This window comes from Phalacrocorax carbo, chromosome 26 (assembly GCF_963921805.1).
Source record: "Phalacrocorax carbo chromosome 26, bPhaCar2.1, whole genome shotgun sequence".
Classification (NCBI taxonomy): Eukaryota; Metazoa; Chordata; class Aves; order Suliformes; family Phalacrocoracidae; genus Phalacrocorax; species Phalacrocorax carbo.
In genome coordinates, this window is record NC_087538.1 from 5,341,811 (window position 1) to 5,367,139 (window position 25,329).

The 25,329-nt window shown below is 64.5% G+C and overlaps 2 protein-coding genes across 3 annotated transcripts; both read left to right on the forward strand.

Annotated features, from left to right (window-relative positions):
* Window positions 1-460: 460 nt before the first annotated feature.
* Window positions 461-24,848, forward strand: LOC135317523 (zinc finger protein 226-like). Its single transcript, XM_064473816.1, has 6 exons — window positions 461-651; window positions 1,177-1,989; window positions 3,609-4,347; window positions 5,635-5,780; window positions 18,415-19,227; window positions 20,843-24,848. Exons 2-6 carry the CDS (start codon window positions 1,179-1,181, stop codon window positions 21,613-21,615), a joined length of 3,282 nt encoding a protein of 1,093 aa, XP_064329886.1. The 5' UTR covers window positions 461-651; window positions 1,177-1,178; the 3' UTR covers window positions 21,616-24,848.
* Window positions 8,949-15,253, forward strand: LOC135317605 (butyrophilin subfamily 1 member A1-like). 2 transcript variants are annotated; one of them, XM_064473961.1, is made up of 9 exons: window positions 8,949-9,113; window positions 9,806-9,922; window positions 10,312-10,659; window positions 11,223-11,330; window positions 11,772-11,789; window positions 12,181-12,201; window positions 13,386-13,406; window positions 13,767-13,799; window positions 14,061-15,253. In XM_064473961.1, the coding sequence occupies exons 1-9, from the start codon at window positions 9,083-9,085 to the stop codon at window positions 14,738-14,740; spliced, it is 1,377 nt and encodes a 458-aa protein (XP_064330031.1). In that variant the 5' UTR covers window positions 8,949-9,082; the 3' UTR covers window positions 14,741-15,253. The 2 variants fall into 2 exon arrangements, with proteins under 2 accessions (XP_064330031.1, XP_064330032.1); XM_064473962.1 differs by lacking the exon at window positions 13,386-13,406 and having other exon boundaries at window positions 8,950-9,113.
* Window positions 24,849-25,329: the final 481 nt, after the last annotated feature.

Below are 25,329 nucleotides of genomic sequence, written 5' to 3' on the forward strand. Positions count from 1 at the left end.
GTGATCCCCCCTGCAGGGGTGCTGCCCCCCCCAGGAGTGATGTTTGGAGTTGGAGGGGGCTCTCCTGGACACGATGCCCCCCCAGGGACGATGCCCCCCCATGGGTGATCCCCCCGCAGGGGTGCTGCCCCCCCCAGGGGTGATGTTTGCAGTTGGAGGGGGCTCTCCTGGACATGATGACCCCCCCAACGGGTGATTCCCCCCCGTGGGTGCTGCCCCCCCCCCCAGGAGCGACGCTCTCCGGGGGGCGCCGGTCACCCAAAGGTGACACCCCCCGAGGCAGGGACTCCCCCCTCCCCCACTGATGCTCGCCGGGGGGGGTGGGGGTGCAGCTGCCCCGAGGGTGATGCTCTCCCCCGGGGAGGGGGAGGGGACGGGGCTCCCCCGCCCCCCCCCCCCCCTCTGTGCCCGGGGGGAGGAGTGGCGGGGGAGGACGCCCCCGCCCCCGCCCCCCGCCCCCCCCGCCCCGGGGGCCGGTTGCAGCCCGGCTGCGTGTGCGGAGGCGCAGGAAGGGGCTGGGACAAGGCTGAGCCGCCGAGCGGTGGGAGGGGGCGGCGGCGGCAGCGGCGCTGGGGGCACCCCCCCCTTCACCCCCACCCCCCCACCCTGCACCCAGAGCTCGGCGGGGCGGTGGGCACCGAGACAGGGGAGGTGGGTTTGGGGGAGGGGGGGGGCACCACCCGCGGGTCGCATCCCCCCCACCGGCGTGTCCCCCCACCGCACCCCCCCACCGCGTTGGAACAGCGTGGAAAACCCCTTTCCCCCCGCTTTTTTTAATATATACGGGGCGGGAGGGGTTTTTTTTGGGGGGGGCGCCGAAGCCCCCTCGGAGGGACGCGCCGGTGGCGGGGGGGGCTGCGCGCGGGCAGCGGGATCGGGCAGCGAAACGCCGGAGACATGAAATGGTGGGAAGGTCCCCGCTCCGGAGCCGGGTTTTTCCCTTGGGGATGCGCCCCCCCATCCCCCATCGCCCCCCAACCCCCTCCCCGGCTCGGCTGGGGGTCAGACCCTCGGCCGGCGGGGGCTCCGTCAGCCCCCCGCGGCGTCCGCCATGGCCGGGCGAGAGCTCGGCGCGACCGGGCGCGTTGAAGGGGCGGCCGCGGGCGCGGTGGTGACCCCCCACCGCCACCCCCCACCCCCGCCACCCCCCACCGTCCCCCTCTCTCGTCCCCACAGGTATGGGGTGGACGAGCAAGGAGAAGAACCCCGAGAAGGTCGTGGTGAAGGTGGAGCAAGGCGCGGGGGCGGTGGAAGGCGCTGCTGAAGATGAGGAGGCAACGCGGGACGAAGGCTGCGGGATCTGGAGGCCGGGAGGCGACGGCGTTGGGGTGAGGTGGGGAGAAACGGCCAACCAAGGCAACGCGGATGAGCTGGGCGGAAGCGGGTCCCAGCCGAAGCCGAAACCCAAGCGGAAGCTGCACAAGTGCGAGGAGTGCGGCCGGGTCTTCAACTGGAGGAACCACCTCGTCCGCCACCAGCGCCTCCACACGGGCGAGCGGCCCTACAAGTGCTCCCTCTGCGGGAAGGGCTTCAACGACGGCTCCCCGCTGCTCATCCACGAGATGCTCCATCGCGGGGAGAAGCCCTACAAGTGCTTGGATTGCGGGAAGAGCTTCAGCCAAAGCTCCCACCTCATCTCCCACCAGGTGGTCCACACCGATGAGAAACCCTACGTCTGTCCCGACTGCGGGAAGTGCTTCGCCCGGCAGCAATATCTCCTCATGCACCGCCGCGTCCACACGGGCGAGAGACCCTACAAGTGCCGGGATTGCGGGAAGAGCTTCCGGAAAAGCTCCGACCTGGTGAGACACAAGACGGTCCACACGGGCGAGAAACCCTTCAAGTGTCCCGTCTGCGGGAAGGGTTTCACCCAAAACTTCCGCTGTAACGCCCACAAGAAGGTCCACAGCAAGGAGGGGGAGGGCGGCCGAGCGGCGTCGCCGCCCCGGCACACGCAGCAGAGCAGCCGCCAGACCACGGTCCCACCAGGTAACCTTGACTTCTTGGGTCCGTCCTGGTGAAACTGGCTTCGGTTGGGTTCGAGCTGCGCCTGGCGCCGGGCGGGAGGGTCGCGGGGGTGCGGGGACCCCCCGTTTGCTGGTGTGCTGTGCTACGTTGGGTGGTGGAGGCCTTGTGGGGTCAGCGAGGCTCGGTGTTGGGTCCTGCCCTTGGGTCACCCCAACCCCAGGCAGCGCCCCAGGCCTGGGGCAGAGGGGCTGGGAAGTGCCCGGCGGAGAAGGCCCTGGGGGTGCTGGCTGACAGCCGGCTGGGCATGAGCCAGCAGTGCCCGGGTGGCCAAGGAGGCCACCAGCCCCCGGGCTTGTGTCAGCACTGGTGTGGCCAGCAGGAGCCGGGCAGGGATGGGGCCCCTGTGCTCGGCCCTGGGGAGGCCCCACCTCGAGTGCTGGGCTCAGGTTTGGGCCCCTCGGGACAAGAAGGGCCTTGAGGGGCTGGAGCGTGTCCAGAGAAGGGCAGCTGGGTGGGGACAGGGTCTGGAGCACAAGTGTGCTGGGGGGCGGCTGGGGGGGCTGGGGGGGTTTAGCCTGGAGAAGGGGGGGCTGAGGGGAGCCCTTCTCGCTCTCTGCAGCTGCCTGAGAGGGGCTGGAGTGAGGGGGGGGCTGGTCTCTGCTCCCAAGTCACCAGTGACAGGACGAGAGGGAACGGCCTCAGGCTGCGCCAGGGGAGGTTTAGAGTGAAGATTAGGAACAATTTCTTCACCAAAAGTGTTGTCAGGCCCTGGCAGAGGCTGCCCCGAGAGGTGGGGGAGTCACCGTCCCTGGGGGGGTTCAAACACCGCGCAGACGCGGCCCTCGACATGGTTTAGGAGGCCTTGGGGAGGTTGGGTTGAGGTTGGACTTGATGATCCTCGAGGTCTCTCCCAACCTTATGATGCGGTGACCCTGCGTATCCCAGATATCCCATATCTGGGAAGTCGTGGCCGCCGGGTGACGTCCCTGGGACTGGAAGAAGGGGAATGTTGTGCCCGTCTTTATAAAAGGGTAGAAAGGGGGGCCCGGGGAGGCGCCGCCCCGTCGGCCTCCGCTCGGTGCCGGGGAGGCCGCGGAGCGGATCCTCCCAGGCGACGCAGGAAATGCTGCCCACGGAAACGCTCCCAGGGCCGGAGCCCCTCTGCGGCGGGGCCGGGCTGGGGGAGTTGGGGCTCTCCGTCCTGGGGAGGCGGCGGCTGCGGGGAGGCCTCCATGCGGCCTCTTAAAGGGAGACCATAGGAAGGGTGGGGGGCGACCTCTTTAGCAAGGCCTGATGTGACAGGACAAGGGGGGATGGTTTTAAACTAAAGGAGGGTGGGTTTAGGCCGGACCTAAGGACGAAATGTTTCACGCCGAGGGTGGTGAAGCCCCGGCCCAGGCTCCCCGGGGAGGTGGTCGATGCCCCATCCCTGGAGACACCCAAGGCCCGGTTGGACGGGGCTCGGAGCGACCTGCTCTAGTGGGAGATGTCCCCGCTCGTGGCAGGGGCTTGGACTCGATGGCCTCAAAAGGTCCCTCCAGCCCAAACCGTGGTGTGATTCCCACCATCCTCCCACCTTGGAGACCCCTCCCCAGTGTTGCAGGTGGGGCGGTCACACCTCGGCCCCGTTCTCTCAGCAGGTGACGGCGGCCACCGAGAGACTTCCCAGCCCGGAGACCCCCAGCAAGGAGGACGAGGCGGGTCCAGCTCGAGGATGGAGGGCGGGGGCGGGCGTCGGGGTCCCGAGGAGCACAAAGCCCCCCCGGAGCGGCCGGGAGCGGGGCCGTGGCCTGGCGAGGGGCCGGCGCGGCCGCCTCCTCCTGCGGCCGCCTCGGAGGCGCCCGGGGGGACGTTCCCCGGCGAGGAGCGGGCGCACGAGCGGCGGCGAAGCTTCGGCTGCCGGAAGAGCCCGGGCCACCAGCGGCAGCCCCGCGGCCACCAGCGCCCCGGCCGCGGGAAGGGCTTCGGCGAGGGCTCCGACCTCGCGTCCCGGCGGCCGGAGGGACCCGCCGAGCCCCGGGGCCCGGCGATAAGCCCGGAGCTCCTCCAGCGGGGCCCGCGCGCGGCCGAGAGGTCCCACCTCTGCTCCGAGTGCGGGAAGAGCTTCACGCGGAGGTTCAACCTCAAGCTCCACAAGAAGCTCCACACCGGGGAGAGGCCCCACAAGTGCCCCGAGTGCGGGCTGAGCTTCACCAACACGTCCCACCTCATCGACCACCACCGACCCCGTTGGGGCAGGAAAGGACCGACCCCCCCGCTCCCCTCGAGCCTCTGCCCTGGCTCCGATTCGCGCCGGAGCCTGAGCTGTTTAGAAAAGCAGGGAGGCTGCCGAGCGCTGGAAGAAGGGGGCGGCGGGTCCCGTCACCGGCTCCGGGTCGGGTGGGCGCGGGGCGTTACCCGCCATGGATAAATGCCAAAGCCAAGCCCAGCCGGTGGGCGCGGGAGGCGGCAGCGTCCCCCCTGCGCCCGGCGCTGCAGGGAAGGGAGGGCCTGCTTCTCGCCGCTGCCTCGCGCCCAGGAGGGTCGGTCCCGGTTTCGGGGAGAGCTCTGGCGGCGCAGGGGGGACCGAGGAGCTCCTGACCCGCCAGGGATCCGCGCGGTCGCAGGACCTCCGGCCGGCACCGAGGCGTTCTCGGGGAGAAGCTCCCAGCCCCGGCGCCAGGGGCTCTGAGCAAGGCGCCTGGAAGGGAAGAGGCATTCCTCTCGCCCGAGGGGCGGCTGCCTGCCCGTGCGGTGCGGCGAAAGCCCCGCAGGGTGGGCTGCAAAGGTACCTAAGGCAAGGATGCCGTGCCAGGGGCCGGCCGCGCGTAGGGCGCCGGGGCGTGTGGGCTGGTGCTGGTGGCTGCTCGTTCTGGGTGGCCAGAAGCCTCTCCCTGTGGCACCCCTCAGGCTGGAGAAGCAGTCCCAGTGGCACTGGAAGGAATAAGCCCTGGTTTCGGGATGCCGATTGGAACGCCCTCAGAGCGAGGAGCCCGTCTGGTGGCAAAAGTCATCCGCTCACTGGGAAGGCGATGCGCGAGGCAGCGGGACGGACACACACCGTGGAGGCCGCGGTCTAGTGGGAAGGTGGAAAGAATGAGGCAAACGAAGCAAAGGCAGGTGAGCAGAATTTGTCAGGAAGAGCAGCTCAAGCGGCCGGACGCTCTCCCGGCCGCGTCGCCGAGAGCAGGGGTTGCAGCGAGACCCAGAGAAAAGGTCGGCCCTTTTGAAATACCGCAGGGGAGGCCTGATGGAAGCCTAAATCGTGAGCCGGGCCCGACAGAGTCAGTAGGGAAAGATTGTCTTAAAGAGGATGGGATTCCTCCAGGGCAGGTTTTGTCTTCCCTGAAGAGGTGAGCTGAGCTCACCCTTAGGCCCGGCTCCTGCGGCCCCCAAATTTGGGTCGGGAGAGGGGCTCTGTCTAAGGACGTGGCACGCGGGACCTGTGGCAGGACGTTGGGAAGGAGCCTCTCGAGCCCTCCTGACTACATCTGCGGCAGCCAGGCTTGATGGAGGGGGGCCGCGGGCTCGTCACAGCCGGCTCGGGGCAGGACGCCCACCAGGTACGTGGGCTGTGGGGAAACAGAACAAAAGCCCCTGGAAAGGGGCGAGTCGTGAGTCGTGCCTGGGCTCCGGGCATCGCTTATGCGGATTTAGGCCGTGCACAGGGCGCGCTCTCCGTTGCAGGTATCGCAGTTTTGTGGGGGACGGTGATAGAGACACGGAGGCCAAAACTCTAACTGTTGTAACGCCGCCAGCAGAAAGTGAAGGATTAGAGGCCAGTTTCGTTCTGAAGTTGGGTCCGGGCTTCGGGAAGGTGCCCAACACCTCGAGTATTTCTCCTTGTGTCCCCACCTGAGGCGCACCGGAGCAGAAACCCCGCAGGATGCGGCCCCCGGGCCCGGCAGGGAGGTCAGTGCCTTTGGTCAAGGCCCGCAGAGGGCCGAGAGCAGACGGTACGTGCTCCTCACACACGGACAGAGCCACAACAGCAGCCGCAGCACGTGGGACCCGATTCTCCTCCTGTTATTCCTGTAAGCCAGAAAGCCGGGCAGGTCCTGGGGAGCGGGCGCCGCGCTCGGCCTGGGACGGAGAGCCACAGACTTCGGGTTTGGAAGGGCGGGTGGACGGTCCCTCGCAGGGCGGTTTGGTCCCGGGTTCGGTTGTTCCAGGGGTTGCGACGCCCACCCTGGCAACGACAACGAGCCGCATGAAGGCGGCGATGCCGAGGCCTGTCTTTGTCGGCAGCGTAACACGGGCCACAGATTATGGACGTCCCGGGTGAAACGTCTGCAACTCCCAAAGGGGGGAATTGCGACGGCAAACGTGCCTGTTCTTCTGGGATGCGGCGGGGTAGCGCAGGAGTTAGTCGTGGTTAAGAGAGGGTCAGCGTGAGGGGTGGCAACTGACCCCTGAGAACCTTCCCGAGGCAGTAAATAACGCTGGGGCCGGGCGAGAGGGTATCGGCAACGCACGCCGCGCTGGCGAGGGCCTGCGGAAAGCCTGGCAGCGGGGCCGCCCTGCCGCAGAGAGGGGGGGAGGTAAGGGGAGGCCAGGGGGGACGTCCCCAGCGGTGAAAGGGAACTTCTGGGCCCAGAAGGCGCCGAATCGGCGGCGGGGGGAGGTGGCGACCGCCCGCTCAGCGGGGGCACGACAGGAGCGACCCCCGCGCCCCTCTCGAGCCTCTGCAGGGAATGAAATTCACGCTGGAGCTGGAGCCCTCAGCAAAGAAGCTGCAGAGCACTGGGAGGAGGGGGCGCTGGGCCAGGCCAAGGGTGAGGCAGGCGCGGTGCGGTGGCTGCCACGGGCCCCGCCGGGGCCCCCAGAGCTGGGGTCCCGAAGAGCGGGTTCCTTCGCCCGCGCTGCAAAACGCCAACCCCCGCCCAGAGCCGCGGGGTTTGGATGGGCCCGTTTGGGGGCTGGGCTGGGGGCTGGGCGGTGACTGCACAGAGCTGCCGTGCGCTGCGAGGCGTTGGCACAGCGCCCTGTGCCCGTGACAGCCCACACCCGCACTGCCGCCCATCGAGCTGCTGCTCAGGCCTCGTCTCGCTCCGCTCGAGAGGTTCAGCTGCCTGTCAGTGCCCCACGCGTGCTCCGAGAGCGAGGGGCTCGTTGGAGCAGGGGGGTTTCTGCCCTGCTTTGGGGGATGCTGGGCGCTCTAATGGGGAGAGTTCACCTAGAGGCCCCTCCGTGTTAGCTCTTGCCAACACCCCGACTCATGGTTCCCTTTGACTACAGGCTCTGTGACCCAGCTCTCGGTGCCTCCTGAGGCGGGATGTTCCCTTTGATCAGCCTCTCGGCTCTTCTCCAAGGTCAGAGGCGTAAAACAGGCGCTCCCCTCTCTCTCCCCTCCCTTCTCTGGCCGCCAGGTTCTGTTTTGCCAGCCCGCCGTGGCTCGCGCTTGCTTAGAAAAAGTCCCATTTTGTCTGGGGCTATGGCGGGGATGGTGCTCCCCCAGGGGTGATGTTCTCCCTCGGGGTGATGCCGGAGGCTACGAGGCCGCGGCGGCGCCGGGTAAGGGCTTTGCCCCTTTCGCTCTCGCTTAGGGCGCCTTCGGCCGCGCAAAATGATTCCTGCAGCGTCACGTGTCGACTTCTTTCTGCTTTTCCCCTCTCAAACCCTCGACCCGCTGCCAGTCCCCACCTCTTTGGGCGTAGCTTTGCCTTCCTTAAGCTCAGGTTCATCAACGGGGCTTTCACTCTTCTTCCCGCTCCCATCCCCCCCCCGGTTGGGAGGAGACGCAGCTGAGAAACGTGGTCCTGAGGGGCCAGAATGGTGCTTTGTGCCTCGTCCCCGCTGACGCCAGCCGGCGCCGTGCAAGGCTTTCAGCACGATGGGGGCAGGCGGGCAAGGAAAGCTGATTCCCAGCAGTCATTTCTCTGTGAGAAATCCCCAGAGCTCTGCATTTTGAACAAATGATACCCATCGATAAAGCCAAGGGTGGGCTGTGCGTGAGGCCCGTGAGGTGGGGGCGGCTTGGGGGCAACGTGGTTGCACCCAGGGAATGCGTGGGAATGCCTGAAACAAAAGGAGGGGGATTTTTCCTCTTCTGCTGGGTGGGTTTTTAACTCTTTCTTTGCTTTTTGTATTTAACCTTGTTTTCCTCCTCTGCTCCTCAAACCGATAATTGCAGCCACATCTGGCAAATGCCCTTCCCTGGGGTGTCGAAATGGGAAAGAATAAACTCTCTGAGCTGCTCCCATGCGTCTGTTTTTACTGGGGCTCCGCTTTATTAGAACAAAAGGTGGCACAAGGGGCAAAACCGAAGGGGAAAAGTGCCCGGAAAGGTTTATTCCTGGTGCAGAAGTGACGGGGGAAGGTGCAACGAAAGGTTTATTCCTGGTGCCGACCCCAGCCCGGTGCTGGCTTCCAACCTCACCCCCATCCTAAACACGCCGCGCGTTGGACAGGCAGAGGCGGAGGCGTGGACGGCAGCAAAGCTGTCGTGGGAAATTAAAGAAGAGCTCGCTGCAGCTGATCCTGAGATTTAGCCCTCCTAAAAAGCCGTTTTCCCTATTTTTTGCGTGGGAGGGGTCGCGGGAGATACCTGTGAGCTCGTTGAAAGGCTTTAAGGAAGTTCCTGGCGGTATCTCAGCTCGAGGGAGAGGAAGGGAGCTGTGACTCATGCCCTTATCAGCCAGCAGCTTTCCAGACCAAGGCCACGGCTCCTTTAGGACGAGCTCAGAGGTTGTCCCTCCAGTCTTTGCTGGTGCCTGTTGTTCAGTGACATCACAAGCCTGACTTTGAGGGAAAAAACGCTCTTGCAAAGGCAATGCCTGCACTGCATATATATATAGAGAGAGAGAGAGATGTAAATCGCACAGGCAGGGGTCGGCTGCACGCTCGGCCCTTGGGCAGCAGCGACGATGCACCCGGGACGGACGGACGGACGGACGGACAGAGGGGGAGGTGTGACCTGAGGGTTTGTACTTTGACCTTGTCTCGGAGGCAGTTATGGGCTTGTGCCCGCCCGGATCTGCCCCACCTCCCTTCCCAGAAGCCAAAACGCACGAAGAGAAAGGGAATTCTGCTTTCGGTTTCAGGTCCCTTGTGGGGCTGCGCTGTTGTCTCCCCCTTCCCAGCCCCACGGCGGGGGGCAGGAGCGCAGCACCGCAGCCCACCCCCGCCAGGAGCGATGGCTGCCTGCACCCCAGCAGGCAGGGCTGGTAGGGCAGGGCGCTTGGGCGGGCATCGGGGGGCACGCGGGTGGAAGGGGCCCCCAGGGGTGCAGCCGGCCATGGGGGTCCCCACGGGGACCTTTGGGGACCTCCCCCAACCAGGGGACCCAGCCCAGGGCCAAATCTGAATGGGGGTGGGGGTTTTGGGGTGCGGGGATTTATGGGATGGTTTGTTGTGGTTCTGTTTAAGAGCGCAGCCTGTTCAACCCTGCCCCATGGTTGCAAAAATCAGCTCCCACCACCCCAAACTGCCCCTTTCTCCCTCCTGCCCTCCCGGCTTTGCGGGAAGCCCTGAGCCCTTGCAGAGTTGTGACAGCAGTGCCGGACCTGAGCCCGGGCTGTGCAAAGAGCACCGTCAGAGACAGCAGAATGGGGGTATTTTATTCTGTGGGTGGGTGGGAAAAGGTCGAGGGAGGAGGGGCACCTCCATCCCTGGAGGTACCAACCTCACGCGGGCAGGACCCAGAGCTACCCAGCCCCTCGGCCCGCTCTGAGCAGGGCTTGGTGCAGGGAGCCCACTGATCCCACCCACCCTACACGCTTTTTCACCAGTGCCGAGTTCTCCAGCGTTTTCTGTCCAGGCTTCATCTACAAAACCCCCTTCAAATGGGTGCTCTCGGCACCGCCCCCGCGGTTGTGTTAAATGGATTTGTCGTTCCCCTCCGTTCATCTTTCCCCAGTGAAAGCGGATGGGAAGGTGCTGGTTTCCTCACGCCCCTGCCTCCCTCGCGTCACCTCTGCCCTGGCTCGTGCTGTGATTTTCTCCTGTGCCTTTCTCGTCCCTGAGCTGGAGGGCGGTAAGGAGCTCCAGAACTTCTTCCGTGACACCCACCCTTTGGGATCTATTTTTTCCCCCCGGCATCTTAACACGATGCAAAAGGTGTATTTAAAAGGCAGGTGGGATAAAGAGCGAGGTGTGGGGTCTCGTGGGAGGTGGTGGAAGCGCCCTACGAAGCGGTGAGGGTTTGGGGATCCGTCATCTCCATGGGTGGAGCTCCAGAGCCAGCCCAGTCCTCGACCGTCTAAAAAGACCCCAAACTCTGCCTCCAGCACTTCCAGATGTGCCACGAACCCAACCACAGTCCTTAAAAACCCAACTCAATTACGTGCACACCGAGGCAGCAGCAGAACCGCGTGTGCCCGTGTGTCTCAGGCGTCTCTTCTTCTCACCCGCCACCTTTCGCAGCCCAGTTCAGGGTCTTGGGACCCGACCAGCCGGTCACTGCCGTCGTGGGAGAAGACGTCGTGCTGCCTTGCCGCCTCTCCCCGAGGCTGAACGCCGAGAACATGGACGTCCTGTGGTTTCAGTCAATAATCTCCAACCACATCCACTATTACCGCAGCGGGTGGGACGACTACTCCTTGCAGAATCCCCAATACCGGGGGAGGACAGAGCTGTCAAAGGAGGGCCTCTCTGTTGGGAACGTTTCCTTGAGGATCCTCAGCACCCGGCTGAGCGATGAGGGACAGTACCAGTGTCTCGTCCAAGATGGGGATTTTGATGAAGAAGCCTCTGTGGAGCTGCAGGTAGCAGGTAAAAGGCAGGAGTCAGGGTTGTCTACAAGACGCGCCCCCGGCATGTCCCATTTGCCCACCCCCACGCACAAATCCCCTCTGGTCTCTCTCTGCTGGGCAGCCCAGCTCCTCGCCAGCATCTCCCCACCTGCCTGGCCCCAGATCCCTGCACAACAGGGCCTGGCCCACGGCCAAAGCCCTCACACCTCTCCAGGAGAGCAACACCAGCCTCCGGAGAAACAAACCAGGCTTGGGTGTGCCCAGAGTGAAAGTCCGTGCGGTTCTGGGTTCATCTGGGGCAGGAGGCAAAGAGGGAGAAATGCCACCAATTCCAGGCCAAGGAACACTGAATTATTGTTTTAGGAGAAAGTTGGTCTCAGTGTAGTTTTGTAAAGAAACCTTCAATAAATCAGGGATTTTTTAATTAAACTTCAAGGACACACTATGAAATATCTACCTCAGGTCTAAATATTTCAACAAAGATGCTCAAAGTTTACGGAAAGGCACGTTCACTCCAACACACAACGTACACCCGTCATTGCATCCCAGATTAACCCAACTGGGGCAATTTTCCTATTCCAGACTCCATTTTCCCAAAGGAATATCCCTGGAAGGTGGCTTTCTTCGTGACCCTGGCTGCCTGCTTCGCTTCCCTGGTTGCCTTCCCTCTTTTCATCTCACGGCTACGAGGTAAGGCATTAGGCAGGAGCAAGGGGACTTTGGGGCACCCAAGAGGGTCTCTGAGCACCCAAGAGCACACGGAATGACGTGGACCTGCTCACGGGAGGACCAGCTGCCCCCACACATTTCAGACTCCCTCGAGCTCAGTCCCACTGAAACATGCCAAAAAGAGCACTTTGGAGGCCCCAAACGCAGAATCTCCATCCCCAAGAGCTCATGCCCTTGACCAGGGGGAACCACCACAGCCTCAAAGCAAACCCTGGGGCTGCAGGCGCAGGAGGCAGAGCTCCAACACCACCAGACACCCCCATGTCACACCAGACCCCAAATCCAGCATCAGCCGACCCAAAACACACCTGAAATGTCCCCATTGTGGGTCACCCTCGCATGACGTAGGTGTGGGAGAAACCTTCCTGTAACCCACGTGACGTTCTCTCTTCTCTCTTACAGCCCAAAGCAGAGAACTAGGTAAGAGACACTTTATTTTTCTCCCCCACTTTTGAAAATAAGGTGGGGGTTTTTGGTAGCGATGAGGGTTGGCTCTCGCATGCGTGCATCTCCGAGATTTGCCTTGAAAGTGGCATTTGGTGGGTAATTTCACACCAAAAAGACATTTGAAAGAATTATGAGGAGTGGGGAAGGGTTGAAAAGACTTCATTTAAATTCTGAAAGCACACCAAATAGACACGGAATTAGGGAAATCCCTGTTTTCCTCCTGCTGTTTCCCCTTTTCTAACCACGCTCTGCCAGTGATGCCGTTGGTGCGGAGCTGCCGCCCCATTCCCGTACCCCAGGCCGCTCACAAGTTCCTGTCAGGAAGGAAACTTCCTCTCACAGTTATTCCTGCTTTTCCTTCCAGGGAAACGCGATGCCGAAATCCGTAAGTGATGTGGGGTTTTTCTGTCGCTGAGGGGAAAATACGAGCTGCAGAGGGACACTTGCTTCATGGCGGCAGTTCATGAGGCAGCGGGGAGGGGGCGAGCAAATGCGGGACCAGATCAAGTGCCTGACTCCATCGGGGCTGGCCAACGTGGGTGACCGACCCTAGGGGAGACCAAATCTCTTCATTTTTGGGTAATAAACCTCTGAGGAGATGGGCTGCGGTTTAGGAAGCCCGTCCGTAGCCCGCAGGTTTGTAGGAGTTGAATTCTACCTCGGGTACGGCTTTTGAGGAGAGCTTGGCTTTGGGGTAACCGAATTCTGGAATAACAAAAATCAGCCTCCCTGGCTTTGGAGGAGTAGCAATATGGAGGAAGAAAACCAGCTTCCTCATCCTCAAGGGAATGAAACCCACCTTGGCATGGTTGTCCCCAAAGGCCACCCCAGACAGCGATAAATCCCCATCTCCCCTTGGCGCCCAACGTCAAATCGCCAGCGTTGATGGCCACATGGCTGACGGAGAGGCCTCAAGCGAGAGGAGGACCCAGGCACCCTTCTGCTCTTGGCATCAGGGCACGCCGCCCATCAAAACCCTCTTTCAGACAACCAGTTCAGCAGGTTTTCCCCCAAAATTAAACCTGCCCCCCCTTCCAACATCAACCCAACCCTTCCTTCAGCTCAACTCCCAAAGCCCCAGGCAGCAGAAAAGCAAAGAGGTCCTCGGGTGCCTGGACAAGTTCCCACCACCAAATGAGCATTTGCCAGCAATCCCACCTATTTCTTCCTGCTTTTAGTTAAATTGTTATTTCCCTTCCAGGGGTCGGGAGATGGAAATACACAAGCCCTGCTTTGCTTCCTCCACCCCCAAAACCCCCTAAACAAAGGAGACGACCTTCCCCAACCCTTCGTCATCCAGCTTCCCACGAGCTTGAGCCCAACTCTCTGGTGGCACCAACCCCACCAACTCCTCCCAGCCCTTTGGGTGCCCCAAAGGCCTTCCTCTGAGCCGGTTTCCCCTCCCATCCCCTCTCCCCTCCCTGGGCAGATTCTGGAGCTCTGGCACCATCAAAGCACCTCTTAACACACCCGTGGCTTTGGTGGCTACGCAGGGACCAGGGGATGAGGGTTGGAGCCCAACAAGCACATGCTTTTACTGAAAACAGTTCTTGCTCTTTTCTTTTTCAGAGAAACATGTCTCGGAGCTGCGTAAGTTTGATCCTTGCTCTTCCCCCACCCGCGTGGTCTTTCACACAGCACAGAATTCAGGGGGCAGTGGGAGGGGCGAGGGGGATGGGATGTGCCTTGCTCAGGTTTGTTACCAAGCCCCCTCCAAGAGTGATGGCAAACACTCCCAGGGGCTAACTAAAAACCCCCAAACTGGACCAGGAAGGATGTCCATGTTCCCATTTTGGTGAATCTACGTTGTCAAATAAGGTAAATTTGGGTACATGAAAGGCAAGCATGGCTGGGAGTGGTCTGCAGCGCTGGGGACCACCACCCCAAATCACCCCACGGCCCCTCCTCATGCCACCGCACCTGCTTGTGACCACGTCTCTTTGCTTTCAGGGTGGAGGAAGACCTTTGTGCCGGTGGAAGAAGGTACTGGGGTGTGGGGCTTTGCCTCTCCATGGGTCTCTTCCCCTGTGCTGCTGGTGGGGGGGTGGGTAAATGGAGGGCTGAGCCTCCACGCCCCAACTGCTCTGATGCCCCCCGCTCCCTTTCCCCACCACATCTCCCTTTTTCTGTCTCTCTTTTTGTGGCACTTGAGGTCCCACAAATCAGTTCTCCAAGGGGAGCCCACCTGAGGAGACCCCAAAGGCAACGGGGGTCTCCAGCTGAGCTCTCCCCCTCTCCCCGCAGTGCACGTCACGCTGGACGCGGACACGGCGCACCCAGAGCTCATCCTCTCGGATGGTGGGAAGAGCGTACGGTGGGGAGACACGCGGCAAGAGGTGCCAGATAACCCCGAGAGATACGACACCTACCCCTGCGTCCTGGGCCAGGAGGGATTCACCTCCGGGAGATACTTCTGGGATGTGGATGTGGGGATGGAGGAAGGAGGGTTCTGGGAATTGGGGGTGGCCAAGGAGTCCACGGAGAGGAAGGGGGAGATCGACCGGGATCCTCAAAACGGGATCTGGGGTATTCGTCACTGGGAGGGAGAGTATCGGGCTCTGACCTCCCCTGAGCGCACAGTTCTCAGCCTCACAAAGAGACCCCGGAGGATTCGGGTTTACCTGGACACTGAGGCACAGAAGGTAGCCTTCTTCAACGCTGACAACCAAGACCTGCTCTACACCTTCCCAAAGGGCCCCTTGAGTGGGGAGAGGATCCATCCCTGGTTCTGGGTGCTCCTGTCCGCCCAACTCACCCTGAGGTCACCTCCTTCGCCCCCACCCGTCCCCAGCGAGGAGGAGCCTCTGCTCCCTTCCTGCATCCCCCTGCCGACCCTCCCCACGGGACGACGGGCCCCGCGCACGCCGACAGCAGGACATGACCAAGACGGGGAAATCCATGCTGCTGTCCACGAGCAGCCATGATCAATGCCCAAGGCTCTGCCGGCTGCGTCGTGCCACCAGGGCGCCCCGAGACTCTCCCAGGGAAGCCATGGCGGCCCCCCCACCTGAGCAGAGCTATCCCCGCTCCTGCTGGAGCCTGCGACAAGATGTAGCCGTGGCTAAGGCACATTTGCCTCTCCTAAGGTGATGTCTCCAAGCAAGGCGCTTCCGCTGAGACGCCCTTGTGCTTCTGCTACGGGCAGAGTCCGACCCAACCAGGCTGTTGGGACCCGAGGGCGTCAGAACCCCCCTGAGATAGGGAAGAGAAACCCCCCAGTGCCAGAACCGAGATGAGAGTCTGGGGAGAAGGAGCCGCACATCTCCACCCTCTTCCTCTCTACTTCACCTCCAGCCCCCAAAGCCTCATCAAACGGGGCCAGTTGAAGGGCTGGGGGTGGTCTCTGGCCAGGCGCTCAGTTCCTGACACCTACCACCTCCCCACGCATTCCAATGTACTCATAAAATAGGCTTTTCCTATAAAAATTCTCTCCTTGACACCTCTGTGGGTGACTTGATGGGGAGGAAGGGTCCTGCAGAGCAGCCACGTTCCGCCAAGGGTCCGGATCATCAGGCAAAGCCAGAGGGATGAGGCAGGTCCCGGGTCGAGGCAGGAACCAAGTCTGCACATCAGGAGGAACCATGGGCTGCAGCTCAGCCTTGGCCATGGCCCCCCCAACAGAGCCCAGCACCCTGGGCTGGGCTTAAGGAGAGCCCTTGGGCCATCAGCTGGTCCTAGGTGGGGCTGATCAGGGTCATTCATGCTAATTAGCCCTGATAATGCTAATAAGCCCTGATTAGGCCCTGACAATGCTGCCTGAGGGCCGTGCTGAACCCCTGGAGATGGATGGTCTACCTTGGGTGATGGTCACCTGAGGATGGTACCCCCTCCATGGGTGATGGTCTCCCTTGGGTGATGGTCACCTGAGGATGGTGCCCCCTCCATTGGTGAAGGTCTCCCTTGGGTGATGGTCACCTGAGGATGACGCCCCCTCCGTGGGTGATGGTCTCCCTTGGGTGATGGTCACGTGCGGATGGTACCCCCTCCATGGGTGATGGTCTCCCTTGGGTGATGGTCACCTGAGGATGACGCCCCCTCCATGGGTGATGGTCTCCCTTGGGTGATGGTCACCTGAGGATGGTGCCCCCTCCATTGGTGAAGGTCTCCCTTGGGTGATGGTCACCTGAGGATGACACCCCCTCCATGGGTGATGGTCTCCCTTGGGTGATGGTCACCTGAGGATGGTGCCCCCTCCATGGGTGATGGTCTCCCTTGGGTGATGGTCACAGAACCACAGCCTGGTGGGGGCTGGAAGGACCCTCTGGAGCTCACCCCGTCCCACCCCCCGCTTGAGCAGGCCCCCCCAGAGCAGGGGCCCAGGGCCGCGGCCAGGCGGGGGGTGAATGTCCCCAGGGAAGGGACCCCACAGACCCCAAGAGACGCTGTTGACCAGGGCTGGCCCCAGCGCAGCCCCCTGGGGAGCACCGCGAGGGGCGCGGGATGCGGTCGTGTGTCCCCTGCCCTGGGTGTCCCTGCTCGAGCCGGGGGGTTGGGTCTCCGGAGGCCCCTCCCCGACCCCCACGGTCTTCTGGGGCTCTGGGGTCCTCGATGCTCCGTGGGAACCTCCCGCGTTGCTTCTCGCCGTGTTGCTTCTCCAGCGAATCTCAGGGTGGTTGGGGGTCCCCCCCACGAGGACCAGGGCCCGCCACCGTGAGGCTCCTTCCAGGGGTCTGCGGAGCCTTCACCGACTTCCTCTTCCTCACCAGGTGGGCTGGAGCCAACGCCCGCATCAGGGTCGCCGTTATTCCGCTGCCCCTTGATTTCTACCCGCAAGCTCTCGGCTTGTTCCCCTTCCACTCCTCCGGGGGTGCTGCCCCCCCGTGGGTGCTGCCCCCCCATGGGTGATCCCCTTGCATGAGTGATGCCCCTCCATGGGTGATGCCCCTCCGTGAGTGATGCCCCCCCCCATGGGTGATGTTCTGGGTCAGAGGGGGGTCTCCTGGACATGATGCCCCCCCAAGGACCGTGCCCCCCATGCATAATGTTTGGGTTGGAGGGGGCTCCCCTAGATGTGGGTGATGCCCCCCCATGGGTGCTGCCCCCCCAGGGGTGATGTTTTGGTTTGGGTGGGACTCTCCTGGACACGATGCCCCCCAAGGTCAATGTCCCCACAAGGATGATGCCCCTCCATGGGTGATGCCCCCCCCAGGGGTGATGATCCCCTGGGGTTGACGCTCTCCTTGGCCGATGGTCACTGGAGGACGAAACCCCCCCGTGGGTGATGCCCCCCCAAGGTCAACGCCCCCCGTGGGTGCTGCACCCCCTAGGATGAAGCCCCCCCATGCGTGATGTTTTGGGTCGAGTGGGGCTCTCCTGGGTGTGGGTGATGCCCCCCCGTGGGTGCTGCCCCCCCAGGGGTGATGTTTTGTGTCGGAGTGGGCTCTCCTGGACAAGATGCCCCCCCCACGGGTGATGCCCCCCCCAAGGATGATGCCTCCCCATGGGTGCTGCCCCCCCCAGGGGTGATGTCTGGGTTGGAGGGGGCTCTCCTGGACACGATGCCCCCCCAGGGACGATGCTCCCCCATGGGTGATCCCCCCGCAGGGGTGCTGCCCCCCCAGGGGTGATGTTTGCAGTTGGAGGGGGCTCTCCTGGACATGATGCCCCCCCCCAACGAGTGATTCCCCCCCATGGCTGCTGCCCCCCCCCCCAGGAGCGACGCTCTCCGGGGGGCGCCGGTCACCCAAAGGTGACACCCCCCGAGGCAGGGACTCCCCCCTCCCCCACTGATGCTCGCCGGGGGGGGGTGGGGGTGCAGCTGCCCCGAGGGTGATGCTCTCCCCCGGGGAGGGGGAGGGGACGGGGCTCCCCCGCCCCCCCCCGCCCCTCTGTGCCCGGGGGGAGGAGTGGCGGGGGAGGACGCCCCCGCCCCCGCCCCCCGCCCCCCCCGCCCCGGGGGCCGGTTGCAGCCCGGCTGCGTGTGCGGAGGCGCAGGAAGGGGCTGGGACAAGGCTGAGCCGCCGAGCGGTGGGAGGGGGCGGCGGCGGCAGCGGCGCTGGGGACACCCCCCCCTTCACCCCCACCCCCCCACCCTGCACCCAGAGCTCGGCGGGGCGGTGGGCACCGAGACAGGGGAGGTGGGTTTGGGGGAGGGGGGCACCACCCGCGGGTCGCATCCCCCCCACCGGCGTGTCCCCCCACCGCATCCCCCCACCGCGTTGGAACAGCGTGGAAAACCCCTTTCCCCCCGCTTTTTTTAATATATACGGGGGGGGGAGGGTTTTTTGGGCGGGGGCGCCGAAGCCCCCTCGGAGGGACGCGCCGGTGGCGGGGGGGGCTGCGCGCGGGCAGCGGGATCGGGCAGCGAAACGCCGGAGACATGAAATGGTGGGAAGGTCCCCGCTCCGGAGCCGGGTTTTTCCCTTGGGGATGCGCCCCCCCATCCCCCATCGCCCCCCAACCCCCTCCCCGGCTCGGCTGGGGGTCAGACCCTCGGCCGGCGGGGGCTCCGTCAGCCCCCCGCGGCGTCCGCCATGGCCGGGCGAGAGCTCGGCGCGACCGGGCGCGTTGAAGGGGCGGCCGCGGGCGCGGTGGTGACCCCCCACCGCCACCCGCCACCCCCGCCACCCCCCACCGTCCCCCTCTCTCGTCCCCACAGGTATGGGGTGGACGAGCAAGGAGAAGAACCCCGAGAAGGTCGTGGTGAAGGTGGAGCAAGGCGCGGGGGTGGTGGAAGGCGCTGCTGAAGATGAGGAGGCAACGCGGGACGAAGGCTGCGGGATCTGGAGGCCGGGAGGCGACGGCGTTGGGGTGAGGTGGGGAGAAACGGCCAACCAAGGCAACGCGGATGAGCTGGGCGGAAGCGGGTCCCAGCCGAAGCCGAAACCCAAGCGGAAGCTGCACAAGTGCGAGGAGTGCGGCCGGGTCTTCAACTGGAGGAACCACCTCGTCCGCCACCAGCGCCTCCACACGGGCGAGCGGCCCTACAAGTGCTCCCTCTGCGGGAAGGGCTTCAACGACGGCTCCCCGCTGCTCATCCACGAGATGCTCCACCGCGGGGAGAAGCCCTACAAGTGCTTGGATTGCGGGAAGAGCTTCAGCCAAAGCTCCCACCTCATCTCCCACCAGGTGGTCCACACCGATGAGAAACCCTACGTCTGTCCCGACTGCGGGAAGTGCTTCGCCCGGCAGCAATATCTCCTCATGCACCGCCGCGTCCACACGGGCGAGAGACCCTACAAGTGCCGGGATTGCGGGAAGAGCTTCCGGAAAAGCTCCGACCTGGTGAGGCACAAGACGGTCCACACGGGCGAGAAACCCTTCAAGTGTCCCGTCTGCGGGAAGGGTTTCACCCAAAACTTCCGCTGTAACGCCCACAAGAAGGTCCACAGCAAGGAGGGGGAGGGCGGCCGAGCGGCGTCGCCGCCCCGGCACACGCAGCAGAGCAGCCGCCAGACCACGGTCCCACCAGGTAACCTTGACTTCTTGGGTCCGTCCTGGTGAAACTGGCTTCGGTTGGGTTCGAGCTGCGCCCGGCGCCGGGCGGGAGGGTCGCGGGGGTGCGGGGACCCCCCGTTTGCTGGTGTGCTGTGCTACGTTGGGTGGTGGAGGCCTTGTGGGGTCAGCGAGGCTCGGTGTTGGGTCCTGCCCTTGGGTCACCCCAACCCCAGGCAGCGCCCCAGGCCTGGGGCAGAGGGGCTGGGAAGTGCCCGGCGGAGAAGGCCCTGGGGGTGCTGGCTGACAGCCGGCTGGGCATGAGCCAGCAGTGCCCGGGTGGCCAAGGAGGCCACCAGCCCCCGGGCTTGTGTCAGCACTGGTGTGGCCAGCAGGGGCCGGGCAGGGATGGGGCCCCTGTGCTCGGCCCTGGGGAGGCCCCACCTCGAGTGCTGGGCTCAGGTTTGGGCCCCTCGGGACAAGAAGGGCCTTGAGGGGCTGGAGCGTGTCCAGAGAAGGGCAGCGGGGCTGGGGCAGGGTCTGGAGCACAAGTGTGCTGGGGGGCGGCTGGGGGGGCTGGGGGGGTTTAGCCTGGAGAAGGGGGGGCTGAGGGGAGCCCTTCTCGCTCTCTGCAGCTGCCTGAGAGGGGCTGGAGTGAGGGGGGGGCTGGTCTCTGCTCCCAAGTCACCAGTGACAGGACGAGAGGGAACGGCCTCAGGCTGCGCCAGGGGAGGTTTAGAGTGAAGATTAGGAACAATTTCTTCACCAAAAGTGTTGTCAGGCCCTGGCAGAGGCTGCCCCGAGAGGTGGGGGAGTCACCGTCCCTGGGGGGGTTCAAACACCGCGCAGACGCGGCCCTCGACATGGTTTAGGAGGCCTTGGGGGGGTTGGGTTGAGGTTGGACTTGATGATCCTCGAGGTCTCTCCCAACCTTATGATGCGGTGACCCTGCGTATCCCAGATATCCCATATCTGGGAAGTCGTGGCCGCCGGGTGACGTCCCTGGGACTGGAAGAAGGGGAATGTTGTGCCCGTCTTTATAAAAGGGTAGAAAGGAGGGCCCGGGGAGGCGCCGCCCCGTCGGCCTCCGCTCGGTGCCGGGGAGGCCGCGGAGCGGATCCTCCCAGGCGACGCGGGAAATGCTGCCCACGGAAACGCTCCCAGGGCCGGAGCCCCTCTGCGGCGGGGCCGGGCTGGGGGAGTTGGGGCTCTCCGTCCTGGGGAGGCGGCGGCTGCGGGGAGGCCTCCATGCGGCCTCTTAAAGGGAGACCATAGGAAGGGTGGGGGGCGACCTCTTTAGCAAGGCCTGATGTGACAGGACAAGGGGGGATGGTTTTAAACTAAAGGAGGGTGGGTTTAGGCCGGACCTAAGGACGAAATGTTTCACGCCGAGGGTGGTGAAGCCCCGGCCCAGGCTCCCCGGGGAGGTGGTCGATGCCCCATCCCTGGAGACACCCAAGGCCCGGTTGGACGGGGCTCGGAGCGACCTGCTCTAGTGGGAGATGTCCCCGCTCGTGGCAGGGGCTTGGACTCGATGGCCTCAAAAGGTCCCTCCAGCCCAAACCGTGGTGTGATTTCCACCATCCTCCCACCTTGGAGACCCCCCCCGGTGTTGCAGGTGGGGCGGTCACACCTCGGCCCCGTTCTCTCAGCAGGTGACGGCGGCCACCGAGAGACTTCCCAGCCCGGAGACCCCCAGCAAGGAGGACGAGGCGGGTCCAGCTCGAGGATGGAGGGCGGGGGCGGGCGTCGGGGTCCCGAGGAGCACAAAGCCCCCCCGGAGCGGCCGGGAGCGGGGCCGTGGCCTGGCGAGGGGCCGGCGCGGCCGCCTCCTCCTGCGGCCGCCTCGGAGGCGCCCGGGGGGACGTTCCCCGGCGAGGAGCGGGCGCACGAGCGGCGGCGAAGCTTCGGCTGCCGGAAGAGCCCGGGCCACCAGCGGCAGCCCCGCGGCCACCAGCGCCCCGGCCGCGGGAAGGGCTTCGGTGAGGGCTCCGACCTCGCGTCCCGGCGGCCGGAGGGACCCGCCGAGCCCCGGGGCCCGGCGATAAGCCCGGAGCTCCTCCAGCGGGGCCCGCGCGCGGCCGAGAGGTCCCACCTCTGCTCCGAGTGCGGGAAGAGCTTCACGCGGAGGTTCAACCTCAAGCTCCACAAGAAGCTCCACACCGGGGAGAGACCCCACAAGTACCCCGAGTGCGGGCTGAGCTTCACCAACACGTCCCACCTCATCGACCACCACCGACCCCGTTGGGGCAGGAAAAGACCGACCCCCCCGCTCCCCTCGAGCCTCTGCCCTGGCTCCGATTCGCGCCGGAGCCTGAGCTGTTTAGAAAAGCAGGGAGGCTGCCGAGCGCTGGAAGAAGGGGGCGGCGGGTCCCGTCACCGGCTCCGGGTCGGGTGGGCGCGGGGCGTTACCCGCCATGGATAAATGCCAAAGCCAAGCCCAGCCGGTGGGCGCGGGAGGCGGCAGCGTCCCCCCTGCGCCCGGCGCTGCAGGGAAGGGAGGGCCTGCTTCTCGCCGCTGCCTCGCGCCCAGGAGGGTCGGTCCCGGTTTCGGGGAGAGCTCTGGCGGCGCAGGGGGGACCGAGGAGCTCCTGACCCGCCAGGGATCCGCGCGGTCGCAGGACCTCCGGCCGGCACCGAGGCGTTCTCGGGGAGAAGCTCCCAGCCCCGGCGCCAGGGGCTCTGAGCAAGGCGCCTGGAAGGGAAGAGGCATTCCTCTCGCCCGAGGGGCGGCTGCCTGCCCGTGCGGTGCGGCGAAAGCCCCGCAGGGTGGGCTGCAAAGGTACCTAAGGCAAGGATGCCGTGCCAGGGGCCGGCCGCGCGTAGGGCGCCGGGGCGTATGGGCTGGTGCTGGTGGCTGCTCGTTCTGGGTGGCCAGAAGCCTCTCCCTGTGGCACCCCTCAGGCTGGAGAAGCAGTCCCAGTGGCACTGGAAGGAATAAGCCCTGGTTTCGGGATGCCGATTGGAACGCCCTCAGAGCGAGGAGCCCGTCTGGTGGCAAAAGTCATCCGCTCACTGGGAAGGCGATGCGCGAGGCAGCGGGACGGACCCACACCGTGGAGGCCGCGGTCTAGTGGGAAGGTGGAAAGAATGAGGCAAACGAAGCAAAGGCAGGTGAGCAGAATTTGTCAGGAAGAGCAGCTCAAGCGGCCGGACGCTCTCCCGGCCGCGTCGCCGAGAGCAGGGGTTGCAGCGAGACCCAGAGAAAGGGTCGGCCCTTTTGAAATACCGCAGGGGAGGCCTGATGGAAGCCTAAATCGTGAGCCGGGCCCGACAGAGTCAGTAGGGAAAGAGTGTCTTAAAGAGGATGGGATTCCTCCAGGGCAGGTTTTGTCTTCCCTGAAGAGGTGAGCTGAGCTCACCCTTAGGCCCGGCTCCTGCGGCCCCCAAATTTGGGTCGGGAGAGGGGCTCTGTCTAAGGACGTGGCACGCGGGACCTGTGGCAGGACGTTGGGAAGGAGCCTCTCGAGCCCTCCTGACTACATCTGCGGCAGCCAGGCTTGATGGAGGGGGGCCGCGGGCTCGTCACAGCCGGCTCGGGGCAGGACGCCCACCAGGTACGTGGGCTGTGGGGAAACAGAACAAAAGCCCTTGGAAAGGGGCGAGTCGTGAGTCGTGCCTGGGCTCCGGGCATGGCTTATGCGGATTTAGGCCGTGCACAGGGCGCGCTCTCCGTTGCAGGTATCGCAGTTTTGTGGGGGACGGTGATAGAGACACGGAGGCCAAAACTCTAACTGTTGTAATGCCGCCAGCAGAAAGTGAAGGATTAGAGGCCAGTTTCGTTCTGAAGTTGGGTCCGGGCTTCGGGAAGGTGCCCAACACCTCGAGTATTTCTCCTTGTGTCCCCACCTGAGGCGCACCGGAGCAGAAACCCCGCAGGATGCGGCCCCCGGGCCCGGCAGGGAGGTCAGTGCCTTTGGTCAAGGCCCGCAGAGGGCCGAGAGCAGACGGTACGTGCTCCTCACACACGGACAGAGCCACAACAGCAGCCGCAGCACGTGGGACCCGATTCTCCTCCTGTTATTCCTGTAAGCCAGAAAGCCGGGCAGGTCCTGGGGAGCGGGCGCCGCGCTCGGCCTGGGACGGAGAGCCACAGACTTCGGGTTTGGAAGGGCGGGTGGACGGTCCCTCGCAGGGCGGTTTGGTCCCGGGTTCGGTTGTTCCAGGGGTTGCGACGCCCACCCTGGCAACGACAACGAGCCGCATGAAGGCGGCGATGCCGAGGCCTGTCTTTGTCGGCAGCGTAACACGGGCCACAGATTATGGACGTCCCGGGTGAAACGTCTGCAACTCCCAAAGGGGGGAATTGCGACGGCAAACGTGCCTGTTCTTCTGGGATGCGGCGGGGTAGCGCAGGAGTTAGTCGTGGTTAAGAGAGGGTCAGCGTGAGGGGTGGCAACTGACCCCTGAGAACCTTCCCGAGGCAGTAAATAACGCTGGGGCCGGGCGAGAGGGTATCGGCAACGCACGCCGCGCTGGCGAGGGCCTGCGGAAAGCCTGGCAGCGGGGCCGCCCTGCCGCAGAGAGGGGGGGAGGTAAGGGGAGGCCAGGGGGGACGTCCCCAGCGGTGAAAGGGAACTTCTGGGCCCAGAAGGCGCCGAATCGGCGGCGGGGGGAGGTGGCGACCGCCCGCTCAGCGGGGGCACGACAGGAGCGACCCCCGCGCCCCTCTCGAGCCTCTGCAGGGAATGAAATTCACGCTGGAGCTGGAGCCTTCAGCAAAGAAGCTGCAGAGCACTGGGAGGAGAGGGCGCTGGGCCAGGCCAAGGGTGAGGCAGGCGCGGTGCGGTGGCTGCCACGGGCCCCGCCGGGGCCCCCAGAGCTGGGGTCCCGAAGAGCGGGTTCCTTCGCCCGCGCTGCAAAACGCCAACCCCCGCCCAGAGCCGCGGGGTTTGGACGGGCCCGTTTGGGGGCTGGGCTGGGGGCTGGGCGGTGACTGCACAGAGCTGCCGTGCGCTGCGAGGCGTTGGCACAGCGCCCTGTGCCCGTGACAGCCCACACCCGCACTGCCGCCCATCGAGCTGCTGCTCAGGCCTCGTCTCGCTCCGCTCGAGAGGTTCAGCTGCCTGTCAGTGCCCCACGCGTGCTCCGAGAGCGAGGGGCTCGTTGGAGCAGGGGGGTTTCTGCCCTGCTTTGGGGGATGCTGGGCGCTCTAATGGGGAGAGTTCACCTAGAGGCCCCTCCGTGTTAGCTCTTGCCAACACCCCGACTCATGGTTCCCTTTGACTACAGGCTCTGTGACCCAGCTCTCGGTGCCTCCTGAGGCGGGATGTTCCCTTTGATCAGCCTCTCGGCTCTTCTCCAAGGTCAGAGGCGTAAAACAGGCGCTCCCCTCTCTCTCCCCTCCCTTCTCTGGCCGCCAGGTTCTGTTTTGCCAGCCCGCCGTGGCTCGCGCTTGCTTAGAAAAAGTCCCATTTTGTCTGGGGCTATGGCGGGGATGGTGCTCCCCCAGGGGTGATGTTGTCCCTCGGGGTGATGCCGGAGGCTACGAGGCCGCGGCGGCGCTGGGTAAGGGCTTTGCCCCTTTCGCTCTCGCTTAGGGCGCCTTCGGCCGCGCAAAATGATTCCTGCAGCGTCACGTGTCGACTTCTTTCTGCTTTTCCCCTCTCAAACCCTCGACCCGCTGCCAGTCCCCACCTCTTTGGGCGTAGCTTTGCCTTCCTTAAGCTCAGGTTCATCAACGGGGCTTTCACTCTTCTTCCCGCTCCCATCCCCCCCCCGGTTGGGAGGAGACGCAGCTGAGAAACGTGGTCCTGAGGGGCCAGAACGGTGCTTTGTGCCTCGTCCCCGCTGACGCCAGCCGGCGCCGTGCAAGGCTTTCAGCACGATGGGGGCAGGTGGGCAAGGAAAGCTGATTCCCAGCAGTCATTTCCCTGTGAGAAATCCCCAGAGCTCTGCATTTTGAACAAATGATACCCATCGATAAAGCCAAGGGTGGGCTGTGCGTGAGGCCCGTGAGGTGGGGGCGGCTTGGGGGCAACGTGGTTGCACCCAGGGAGTGCGTGGGAATGCCTGAAACAAAAGGAGGGGGATTTTTCTCTTCTGCTGGGTGGGTTTTTAACTCTTTCTTTGTATTTCTCTTAAACCTGTTTCCCTCCTCTGCTCCTCAAACCGATAATTGCAGCCGCGTCTGGCAAAT